General features: G+C 62.3%; 1 protein-coding gene across 1 annotated transcript; it reads right to left on the reverse strand.

Annotated features, from left to right (window-relative positions):
* Positions 1-1535: 1535 nt before the first annotated feature.
* Positions 1536-3138, reverse strand: R3HCC1L (R3H domain and coiled-coil containing 1 like). Its single transcript, XM_074159196.1, has 5 exons — positions 2837-3138; positions 2652-2722; positions 2444-2539; positions 2145-2285; positions 1536-1964 (listed from the first exon to the last, which is right to left on the reverse strand). Exons 1-5 carry the CDS (start codon positions 3136-3138, stop codon positions 1909-1911), a joined length of 666 nt encoding a protein of 221 aa, XP_074015297.1. The 3' UTR covers positions 1536-1908.
* Positions 3139-12434: the final 9296 nt, after the last annotated feature.

Here is a 12434-nt window from a genome sequence, read left to right on the forward strand (position 1 = left end):
TGGTCCCCAGCCAGGACCAACCCTGGTCTAGGCAGTGTCCCCCTGGCCAGACAGTGTCCCCCCCTGCTGCCACTGGCTGGCTGCCTATGGCTGGTGCCAAGCAGCTCCGGCTTGCCACCAGTCATCCCCGGCGGCCAGGGCACCCTGGCCCTGACCTGGCTGACCCCATCTGCACAAAGGGACGGGGCCAGCTCTGTAGCAGTGCGGGCCAGCAGCCAGCCCACTGGGTGCCATGGCTGCAGCCACCGTGCTGGGCTTTCCCAGGCTGCCCTGGCCGCTTCCCAGCCCCGGGAACAGGGATGGGGCCACTCTGTCCCTTGAAGCCCTTGCTCCTGGGCACAGGGTGGGGACACAAGGGACACGGTGCCCTTGCTCTCTCTGTTTCTTTCCTCCTGTGGTTTCTAGCAAATTTTTTTAAAAGGAAATAAATGGGAATATTCACCACTGACCTACACTCTGTGCTGCTCAGCCCCTGGCACGACAGCTACCGGGCACTGCCCCCCCTCTCCTTGCACACCCCTGCCTGTCCCCACCTTGCAGGCAGACACCGGGGTGGGGGGCTGCCAGCACCCACCTTGGCCCTGCACAGCCAGGACAGGCTGGGTTGTACCCACACGTGACAGTCCCCACACGTGGAGGAGCTGTCGGGGACAGCAGTGACGTGCTGGGGTGGCCCAAGGCCAGGGACCGTGGCGAGGCACATGCCGGCAGAGGCTCGCTCCACCGTGGTCGGGGTTCAAGGGATGCCGGATGGCGGGGAAGATGCTTTCCGTATGAGAGCAGCTTCATGCCCTGAAATTTCCACTGGCCGAGCCACAAGTGGCTGGGAGCGGCGGCCGAGACAGCTCCCAGCTGGCAGCGCCGCCGGCACAGGGTCGTGACCGGCTCCAGCGCCGCCAAGCTGGGGGACAGCCAGGGGACAACATGGGGCAGCCACACGAGCCCTTCAGCGCAGGCTGGGGTGAGGCAGCCACAACCAAAAACACGCAAACCCCTGGCAGGGGCGGTGGAAAAGCACCGTCCCCATCCCCACCTGCCATGAATGGCACGGAAACCCCACAAACCGTTACCCCAAGAGTTTGGGGGGGGGGGGGGGGGGCTACTGGGCGGGAGTACTGGGGCACACAGGGCTGGTTTTTTTGGGTGCTGAGAGATGATACAGAGCAGAAGAGCCAAAGGCAGGTCCCAGCTGCCTGCCCGTGCTCCCGCCCCGGGGCAGGGCAGGAAGCCCCCAGCCCACCGGGGCCGGCAGCGCAGCCACATCACAGCCCGGTGCGGGGCCGGGAACGTGGCCCTGCCCGTGCACCGACAAGGGCCCCGCTGTTCGGGGCCACAGCTGCTGTGCAGAAGTAAACAGGGTCCCTGCCAGCACATTCCTGCCCGAGCCCTCCTGCCGGTGCCCCCCACCCACCCGCCAGGGACACCCACCACCTGGGAGGCGTGGACATCCCAGGGATGGCTGGGGCCATGCACGGCAGCCCCCCGGCGTGCACACCCTTCCCCGGCATGCAGAACCAGAGCACGGCCAGGAAAATAAAATAAATGGTATTTATTAGCAAAATAAAGGACAGAAACTCTGGCTGGCAAGGCCCTGCCAGGTGGCCAGGGCCGCCCTGCGCAGCCCCACGTGCTCGCTGCCGAGCTCCCCGTGTCCCGCCGGCTGCTCCCGCGGCAGCAGGCAGCACCGGGGTCCCGCAGGACGGGCAGCGCTGCCCGATGGCGACAGTACCCGCATGGCACCAACCAGCCTGCATGCACCCTGCTCAGCCCTTTCGGGGGAGCAGCCCAGTGCTTTGGGATGCAGTGCAGGATCCATCCCCGCTCCGAGATGCAGGGTGCCCTGCCTGCCCACAGAGAGGGGTCCGGGCACCCTAGGGGGGTTTCCAGTGGGGCTGAAGTCCTCCCAGCTCAGTCCCGGCCCTCCCAGGCATCCTCCCGCTGCTTGTTCTCCAGGCGTTTCCTCTCTGTGGAGACAAGAGGAGGGTCAACCCCATGTCCTCATCAACCCCCAACCACCCACATCCCCATGAACGTGGCTGGAGCCTACCCTAGCGCATCTCCCTCCCACCCAGCACCCTGTGAGAAGGCCATCCACAGAGAAGGTCCTCCCACGCCACAGACCCCTCGCGGCACCCAAATCTCACCCCGAGCTTCTTGCAGCTTCTTCCGCTCGGCATCTCGCTGGGCTGGCGTCTGGTTGCTGCGCACCCCGAGGGCGCCGATCACCAGCCGCCTGGCCAGGGCAGCCGATGTTTCGGGGCGCTCCTTGGCCGGCTGCAGGTAGTCTGGGTGAGCGGAGATGGGGGACATCAACAGGGGCACCCCAGGAAGGACAGGGCAGCTTAAGCGCTGTGGAGCCATGCCAGCTGCCTCATCCCTCCCCATTTATCGGGATGCAGCACAAGCACCACGGCACAAGCCGGCAGGGCACAGCATCACTCACCGGCGTACGCCCTGGCTTTGGCTTTAGAGGCGCGGGTGCCCTGCGAGAGCGGGCGAGTCTTCACCATCAGGTGCTTGGTGCTGAGGGCATCGCGTGCTGCGGGGAGAGAGCAGCAGGGTCTGCATGCGGGGTCAGGCCCAGCATCTGGCTGCAGGAGAGGCAGGGATGCCTCCCCTCTGCCCATCCCCAGCTGATCTGGGAGCAGTACCTGTTATAGGGCTGGAGAAGATGCCCAGGGCGTGTGTATCATCCACCCACTTAATATCAAAGCCTTTTTTCCTGCCAGAGAGAGGGAAGCTCAGCAAGGCATTGGCACCGGGCGGGCAGGGGTCCAGAGCAGAGCCCAGGCAGAAGACCCCAGCACTGGGGATGGGGCATTGCCGGCAGACTCACTGATAGCTGCAGAAGACGCGCAGCAGGTCCTCGGTGCGGAAATCCGAGGGGAAATCATAGATCTCAATGACATGGGGCAGCTCGTCATCACTGAGGTCTGGTGCAGCGGGCTCGGCCCCGTAGTAGTCGAAGCGAGGCGACTGCCGGCTCTCCCGGCGCTTCTCGCCCCCCGAGAGCTGCAGGGGTGGGAGAGGCACAGCACTGAGCAACCCGTCCCACGCCAGCCCCGGATCCATGGCAAGCGCTCCCTGGGAAGTGGCCCAGCCCCCGCCCCCCGGCCCCAGCACTGCAGATGGATTCATGGCGTTGAGGTATTAGGAGTTATCGACCAGGGCTCTCGCACCAGGCACTTGCTTTTCCCATTACCAGCATCCCTTCGCCTGCCACGCTCTGTGGTCCCGCCGGAGAAGCAGTGGGAATGGTACCGGGGAGACAGGACGTGTGCCCCCGAGCACAGTCCTCCTTCCATAGTGACGTGCTGACCGAAATACATTTGGGGAACAGCAAGGAGCAGGACAGCAAGGCCAAGAGGACAGACTTGACATCTGCCTGCCGTGTGGGAGCGCCGGACTCGGTCTGTCCCAGCTGCAGCACATGCACCCGAGCAGCCCACCGGCACCCCAGACGCCAAGATGGAAACACCAGAGCTCCCCTGAGGAGCAAGTTCTGGTGGTTAATCACCTGCACGGCTAAAAATTTATGCCTTATTTCTCATTTGAATGTGTCTGGCTTCCCTTTCCAGCCAGCGGTTCTTGTTCTGCCTCTCTGCTGGATTAAAGAGCCCTCAGTCCCCGGTCCCCTCCCCGTGATAGCACTCACTCACGCTAATCAAGTCCCTTCTCAATCTTCTTCTTGATAAGCTAAACGGGTTGTGCACGTTTAGTATCTCACAGCGGGGCACTTTCTCCAGCCCTAAAAGATGACGGCTGTAGCGCTTTTCTACCCCTCCCATTCGTCAACCCTCATTTTTCAACCTTTGGGGGCCGCCCACTGCCACAACCTGGGGTGCAGCCACCTCCTGCTCCCCTGCACCCCGCGGCATGGGTGCCAGCGGGCACCACTCGCTGCACCTCTGCTTTCCATCCCACGCTGTGTGCTGGTGGCTGCGGGGATCCACAGCCCCACTCTGGCTGTGTCACCCCACTCTGGTGTGACACCGGGCCAGGCGCAGCTCGAAGCTGCCTTTGGCTCCCCTTTTTTCCCCCCCCACCCCCCGGAGCGTGGGGCTGGTGCGGTGCTGGGGAGCGGGTACATAACTCAGCCGGGTTCCCAGCCCGGTCCCCCAAGCGATCGTAGCAGAGCACAGCACGGCTGGAAGGTTAGAGTCCATAAATCCCAGCCAGCTCAGTCAATAAAAAGTGCTCATTCCGACAATTTTATGGGGAAGATGGATTCACGGCAGGTGAGGGGGTGCTGCCAGGGCGGCTGGATGCCGGCGGAGGGGAGAGCTGAGTTACGGAGCTCACGGGACAGGCTAGCGCTGCCAGCAGAGCCGCCTGCCCTGCCACCGTCCCCCATTGACAGAGCGCACCCCACGCGGGGCAGCACACTCATCCAGCACCCCCTGCCCGCTCCAGGGATGGGAAGAAGCCATCCCTGGGCCGGATGAAGCCCTGCGGTGCCGCTTGAGGGAGCAGAGCACTCGGGTAGTGCCAGGTGCCGGGAAGATGATTAGAGAGCAGGAGCACCGAGTGCCGGAGCGGTCCTTGACCTTCACAAATCACCGAGTGTGGTGGGGCGGCAAGGACAGGAGCCGTCTGGCAGCCGGGCTCAGCCACGTGGCAGGCACAGCCCAACAGGTCCCACACGCTGCCAGCCTGGGCACGCAGGGTGCCCGCAGCCCCCCAGCCATGGGGCAGGGAGCGGGAGCCCCCAGACCCGGCTTGCACTCGGCACTGGGAAGCGTCCACTGACAGACAGACGGACGGACAGACAGCAGAGGCAGGATGCCGCAGGAAACGAAGCCTGTCCATCACGCCTTGCTGCTCCCTAACCGTGCATCCTCGCCCGGGGCACGTTAGAAGGGTCCGTGGCCGCTCCCTTACTCTCCTGCTCGCTCGCCGAGAGCGCACCTCCAGAGCCGGAGGAGAGGCGTGCACCGGCACGCAGGCACCGCGGCCCCCGGCACGCCATGCCGGCTGATGGAGAGTCCACCCAGCCTGCAAGGAAATGGTCGCAGTGCTTAATTACTCCCTGCGTTCCAACTGATTTCTACTCTGAATTTGTCTGGTTTCAGCTTCTCGCTATGGTGTTTTTTTCTGCTAGATTAAAGAGCCGTCCCCTATCAGAAATCTCTCCTCCACACACAACGTCATAAATCTTGCTCTCTGCTGGCTATCCGCAGTGAATAAGGATTCAGTTACAAGGAAGAACGCTACTAATTTTCTTGTCCTTTTTGTTAATTAACAACAGCTCCATCTCCCCAAGAGCCCGCACCCTCCCTGAGCAGCCACATCCCCATCTGCCTGCTGAGAGCTCGAAGGGCTCGGGAAGCACCAGGCTCAGTACGGGAATCTGTAGGGGGGGTGAAGATGGGAACTTTTGAGAAATCCCTTTTCCAGGTTCTTATTTACCCCTTTTGAGAAGCTCCCTGGAAAGCTCAAACTTTGCTCAGAGCTCAAGCACAGGGGAGCTAACATGGATGCTCCAGAGCCGCTCACAGTTAAGAGTTAGCACCAGTACTGCGTGGCACAACCTCTCCCACAGCATCCTACGGCTGCACCATAACAAGGGCCCTCCCTGACCCACCTCCCCATCATCAGGAGGGCCAGGCAGCCGCTCCGCTGTGCCTAGAGGATGGAGCCATGCCTCCCGTGCCAGCCCATGGAAAGCCAGTGCCAGCGCCATGGGCTGCCATCGGAGCAGCAGCACCGTCCCCCTTGCACTGGTGCTCACAGCCTCCCGGCTGGAGGGTTGGGGACTGAAGCCGGGGGGGGAGCACTGCCAGGCAAGGATGGGGGTACTCAAACCTCTTCCACATCGCCCTCCGAGTAGCCCTGGAGGCGAGCCCTGCGTGTCCCACACCCTGTCCCAGCCCCACACCAAGCTTGGCGAGGGCACACCAGCCCGACCACAGCTCCAGAGACGAGGTGGTACCAGTGCTCCTCAGTAACGATGCTCTTGGGTTAATCTCATCCCTTCCCAGAAGCTGTTAGCAGGCACCATCCGCCACTTCAGACCCTGCTTCCAGCCCAGGGTGGACGGACGCTGGCTGTAACATTATTAGCGCTGTTTGTTACTTTGGGCACATTAATGTCATTTGGAAAATTACCAGTTTGACGATACTGATTTAAAATGCAATAAGGGATATCCAGCCTCGCTGCAGAAGCCGATCTTTCCTCGCAAACAGCAGGAAAACGGCGTGGGTCCCAGCACTAAGCAGCTAATTGTAGTAAATTCAGCCGCACGCGTGCAGGAGGGGACGGTAATGAGCCACAGCTGATTAAGAAGCCGTAGTTCCGAGTAAACTTCCCATTGCTATTTCAATGGGAGCCCATACGTCTCAGCCCATTTCTTTATCACCAGCCCCGGTTTCACGAGGGTACAGTTGCAGTTTACAGTGCTCCAGCAGGTTTTAGCAGCTGAGCTTTACGTACTAGAGAGGGAAGATCTCCCCCAGCCTTCACCAGCACCCTGGGATGGAATGGGATGGAAACCAGCTGGGGGGAAGGTGGAGGTCCCAGGCATTTGGGCATCGCAGCAGGCTGGCTGTGTGCCCCGGGTGAAGCCCACCCCACCATGCACCCAGCCTGGAGGACACAGGGACAGCCAAACCCCCAAGGTCCCTTGTCCCCACATCCCAGCAGGCAGCAGCCGCCATCCCGGCAAATGCCGGCGGGCGCTGGCTCGCAGGACGTACCTCCTCCAGCAGGCGCGGGTCCAAGCAGTCCCCGTCGTCATTGAACAGCGCGTCCCAGCTCTCCTCGGCGCCCGGGCTGGCCTGGCTCGGGGTCCCGGCACTGGCCTGCTCTGCCTTTGGGGAATCGCTGTGGAGACCTCCCTCTTCCTCCTCCTCAGCCTCCCGCCTGCATTGGTGCCGCTGGGGCGAGCCTGCATCCTCCTCCGCCCCTGCCGGCTCCTCAGCCCAGCCCGCAGGAGAGAGCCCCTCTACGCCATGGCACAGCAGCTCCAGGGATAGTGGGGGTTCACATCTCTCCAGGGGTGACCCCTCCCATGAGCCGCTCAACAGCTCCTCGTCAGCACCCAACGGGCCACTCTGAGCCCCGGCAGAGGTGCTGCCCGCTCCCTCCGCAGGGGGCACCGGGTCACCCTCCCCACCGGGATGCCCGACACCAGCAGTGCTCTCCTCCTTGCTGGGCGGGAGCTGGGATGGGATGATGATGCCCTGCCCTGGGGTGCTCTCCCCTGGGAGACCTGGTGCAACACCCACACCACCCCTCGAGCACCCGGGTTCACAGCTGGCTCCTCCCGGTGCATCCAGGGTGCTCTCCCCAGCGAGCTCAGCCGTGCCTCCCCACCTCTCCTCCTCCGGCACCCCAGTGGCACAGCTCTTGCTCTGCTCTGCCAGGAGAGACTCCTCATGCTCCCCCTCTTTCTCCTGGGCTTTCGGACCCGCAGCCTCCCATGCCAGCCCAGGCACGCTGTCCCAGTTGCCTGACCCTGCCAGCTGCAGGACACCCTCTCCTGGGTGCTGGGAGAGATCCCTGGCTGGATCTGGGGTGCTGTCCCCCAAATGCTCCGACACACCACTCAGCTCTGTCCGACATGCCAGCAGTGGGCTAGCAGGGGGCGTCGGGCTAGCGGGGTCCCTCCCAGGCTTGAGGGTAGCCCCCGTGGCCCCAGCCTGGGCACTCGGTGGGGATGTAGGGTCAGGCTTGGTCCTCATCATCCGGCGGCCACGGCTGAGCTTCCCAAGTCCTTCATCATGGGATGCTTTGTCCTGCCCATCACAGGGCTGGGCAACAGCCAGATCCGGGCATAGCTCCTGCATGCCAGGTGATGTCCCCGGGCCCTCCAGCACAGCGGGGCAGCTGCCTCCCAGACCCCGGCCATGCCCAGCAGAAGCCGCCCGCAGCCCCTTCGGGCTAGCATCCACCTTGCTTTCCCTCCTCGCCGCTCTGCCTGCCTGAGTCCTGGCACGGGGGCTTTGCCTCTGCCCCTCGCTGCTGCCCTGGCAAGTGTCCTGTGCCAGGTGGTGGTTCTTGGGCTCCTGGCGATGCCCAGCCAGCACGTCACCCGCCGCTTGCGCCTCTCTCTCCCGCCGCGCTTTGGGCACGTAGAGGGCCATGTCAGGCTTCCTGCGGCGCGGCCGGCTGCCCTCCGCCTCCTGCTGCATGGTGCCACCGCTGCCTGCCAAGGAGAGATAGTGTCACTGCCCTGCCCGCGTCCCCGTGGCCCTGCAGCTGGGTGTGCGGTGGGTCGGTGTCCCAGCCTGGCACCCATCCTCACTCCTACGGCAGCTGGCACACAGCAACGGATAGCAGAGCCCCAGCACCAGCAGCTCTGCAGCTCTGCAGATGGGGTTTGGTGCTCGGAGCACCCCACAGCCCTACAGCCTTTGGTGGGGTGTACTGGGCTTGGGGGAAGCAGGGAATCCCTGCCAGCACCACCGAGGTGCCTGCCCCGCTCCGGCAGCTGCTGCCTGGGACCCTCCAGCCCCAGGGACCAGTGGCTGCAGCCGAAGCAGGATGCAGAGCCCTTCCACCATTCATACATCAAAACCCGCGGAGAAGCCCACAGCAGCCGCAGAGCACCAGAAACCAAACCCCAGCCTGGGGACAACCCGGTGCGGGACCACGGGCTGCCACCCCGGCACGCCACAGCCCCGTTCACCTGCTGCCCCGTCCCGGCAGAGATTTATTTTTCATCATCTTTGGCAGCAGCAGGCACACCGTGAGCTACCAGGCCCCCCTGCCCCTATAAATATGCATCAGGCAGGGTTTATGGAGACGGATGGCGTGGGGGGCTGCGTTGCGGTCGAGGGGAAGGCAGAGCAGGGCCGGGCCGGGGCCCCGTGATTAATCACTGCCCACTCCGTTTAGGGGGATTCATCATGGGCCGCTGTCAGGTAAATCACTGGAAAAACACCTCTTCAGTAATTAATGTGAAGTGACGGATGGACAGCCCCCGGGCCCATTAATCTGGACCATCAGCGCCGACCGAGATTATGAATGTCAGGATGCATAAACTGCCGGCGGATCAATAGGGCCAGGAACCCATCCAAGGCTCTCATTTCCGAGGCACCTCCGGTACATTAGCCTCCCCTCCACGCAGCCCCTGACCGAGGCGCGAACGTTCCCCGCGGCCCCTCGCCGACAGCCGGCAGCGGTGCCGGGAAGGCGAGGGGAGGCCAACCGCCGGCTGGAAAGCGGCCGGGGCTGCCCGTGCTGCATGGCATCATCCCCTCCTCCTGATGGACGGACAGACGGACGGACGGCTGCCTCAGCGTGATGGATGGGTCTCTCGTGGCTCTCTGGAAACCACCGGCAAGCCCGGGGAAGGGCAGTGCTCCCCCGCATCACCACGGCACGAGGCGCAGGCATGGGCGCCGTGACGATGCCGGGCACCGTCCCGGGGCTGCCCCAACCATTTTTCTGTCTCCACAGCTCTTGTAATTTTTTTCGCCCCTCTTTGATACACTAATTTTGCTGGCAGAATGATCCCCTTTATCTTTATCGACCGCGAGAAAAGAACGTATCCTACAAACCCTCCAAGGTCTGGATTAGTCATTTTTCAACACTGAGGCGTTATACATTTTCCTACCGAGCGGCAGCCCGGGTGCCGGAGGGGAGGGGCACTGGGAGCCACCATTTCCAACTACACAGAGCTTCCAACTACACTGAAGCACGTTCTGCTAAAGGACTTTTCCCAGCCAAGCCATCACGGAATGCCTTGGGGGGTGATCACTGGTCCCTCCAGGTTCTGCTTCTTGAGGATTTCCAGCACGGGGAGCAGCCAGGAGCAGCATCGCCCCACGCGCACCTGAAGTCACCTCCAAGAAGGGCCTTTGCATGCAGAATTTATGGGCTCCTCGAAAGCTTGCCGTTCACCTTGCCTCACCCTCCAAAGCAGATGGTGCAGCGTTAGCCAGACGGCTGGTGCCGGGAGCATCCTCTCCCCGCACAACCCTGCCTCTGCCTGCTGCGCGCTGCCAGGGAAGAGCCTCTTCCTGCAGCCCAGGGAGAAGCACAGCGAGGTGGGGGCTGGCTCAGGCTGGCAGGGACCCTGCAGCACTTTTTTCTTCCCCGCAGGGCAGCGCAGCTCCTGCCCCGAGCCTATTACACACTTCATCGATGCCATGGCCACGCGTCGGCACCGACCGATTTCATGCTCCGGGAGGCAGAGCAACAGCCCTGGCTTTGGGTCTCATTCACACTAGGCTGGGCAGGGCAAGCCCGAGCTTCCGGACTCCGGGACCAAGCTCGCTGCTGGCCTCGCAAAGCCAGGCGGAGACGGGCAGCGCACCCCCAAAGGGGCCCGAGCTGCCCCAGGTGCTGCCCTGCTTTTCAGAGCTGGGTGATAAAGCAGCTTGGCATCGTGGCACCAAGCAGGCAAAGGCAGCCCCAGGCCGGGCACACCATGGTACCACGGCAAAAGTAGTGGTGGGCGTGCTGCCCAGCTGCCTGGCACGTAGTGCCCACCGGCCCAGCACAACGCAGCCTGACGTGGGTAGGGGGGTGCTGGAGCATCAGCCAGGAGGTGGCCGGAGCCCCCCGCAGGCACAGGCTCCCCTCGCACCATCCCCAGGAGCACGCTACTCATGGAGAGCTCGTGCTCATGGCATGAGTTTGTGAGGTCTCAGAACAGCTGCCCAGGCAACATGCCAGCCTGCATTGCTCCTCCGGTCACCATCTGCAGCACAGACGAGAGAGCACAGCTCTCTCTCTCCCTGCTTTCTCTCCGTTTCCTCTTTGGAGAAGGGCCCCACAAACAGCAGTAAGACAGAGCTGCCCACCTTACAGACCTTACTTCACGCTGCACAGCGCACCCCGGCAGACGGGGACACCCACAGCACGACTCTCATAGTTAAACCACAGCTCCCACCACCTCCTCTCCCTGCGGGCAGAGGTGCGAGCCACGGCCCTGGGAACGGGGCACGGATGCCGGGCTGCGGGGCTCACAGAGCGTGCCAGTTCCCGGAAGAGTTTCGGTGCCACCCAGCGCCCTCCCAGCAGGCTGCCGCATTTCCTGGCAGGGAGCTGTATTTTTAGCCTTCGAGGTTTCTAATTCCACTCAATCCATACTCCCGTCGATAGAGCAGATAACCTTAAAGCCTTGACAGCGAATGGGGACAGTGGCACCGGGGGACCGGAAGCCTTAGGGGACCGCACGCCGCCTCGGCGCGCAGCTCGCGGCCCCGCAATGTCAGTTTTTACAGCCTGCCGCAGATTGGGCTCTTTGGAGGGAAAAAAATAAATAAATAAATAAATAAATACAATAACAAGACTAATAAAAAGGCAGGTACAAGGAGATTCTAAACAGCCCCGCTGGGGAACCCGCCGCTCGCAGGGCTCATCCCATGCCAGGCACGCACCGCAGCGCGCTCGCCGACTGCACAACGCCGGAGCCTGGCAGCCCGGGCAAGGGTTGTCTCAGAGGTTTTGGCTACCTTGCACCCCTCCTGCTCTGAGCAGAGCTCCAGCCCAGCCCGCCCGGCTCCCACAGCAGGTGACGGGGCCAGGACAGGACCCGGCAGGGGCAGGCAGAGCGAAGGCAAAAACGCAGAGCCGGTGGCACAAGGCAAAGCAAAGCGCTTCAAGGAGCGGAGAGCTCCATCCCGTCCAACGCCTCCCCGCAGCTCCACGGGCTTTACGACATCCCTGTCCCCCTGCTACCGGGAAAAAGATGCTCTCCAGCAGCCGGAGCAAACGCTGGCTACGCGAGGAGGTGGTGAAGGCATGAGAAAAGAGAGATTTCAATCACACCTTTCACTTGCAATGCTCTTAGGAGATACCTGGAACAAGAGAAGGGGAACATTTCAGACGGGAGGGGGATTTGTAAGTGGATCGTGTCCCTTCGCGGCTCCAGAGGGGAAAAGGGACAACAACCCAGCAGAAGGAGTTAACAGCTGGAGGGCTAAGGGGAATACAAAGGACTTCACAAATATATCCGGGCAGAATCAGCACAAAAGTGAAAAGGTCTATTAATAAATGAGGAGGGAGAGAAAATTAATGACGGCTCAAAAATAAAGATGACTCAAAAGGGCAAAATTACTGTTTTTAACCAGAAAAATGCAAATGAGGCGGAGGCCTCACAAAAACAGCTGCAGGGAACGCAAAAACAGCATCTCCACACAGACACAGTCACCTGGCCGGCGTGGCCAGAGCCCAGACGAACCGATTAACCCGCTGACACACACGCCGTGCTGGGAAGAAACTGGGGCCCTGGCGATGGGCAAAGCAAACCAGGCGCTGATTTTCTGTGCCAGAAAGGACAATAAAACCAGTGCCAGGGACGGGATAAACCCTGTGCCCATCCCTAGCGCAGAACGTTACGTCCGGAGGAAGGAGCCTGCTCACCCACCACGGTGGGCTCCTGAACGGAGGCTGTTGGCTTGCCCAGCGGGAGTTATTTGGGAAGAATTGCCGGGCAAAGCTTAGGGATCAGGCAAGCAAGACGCAATTTGGCTGAACTTCAG

This window comes from Numenius arquata, chromosome 15 (assembly GCF_964106895.1).
Source record: "Numenius arquata chromosome 15, bNumArq3.hap1.1, whole genome shotgun sequence".
NCBI lineage: Eukaryota > Metazoa > Chordata > Aves > Charadriiformes > Scolopacidae > Numenius > Numenius arquata.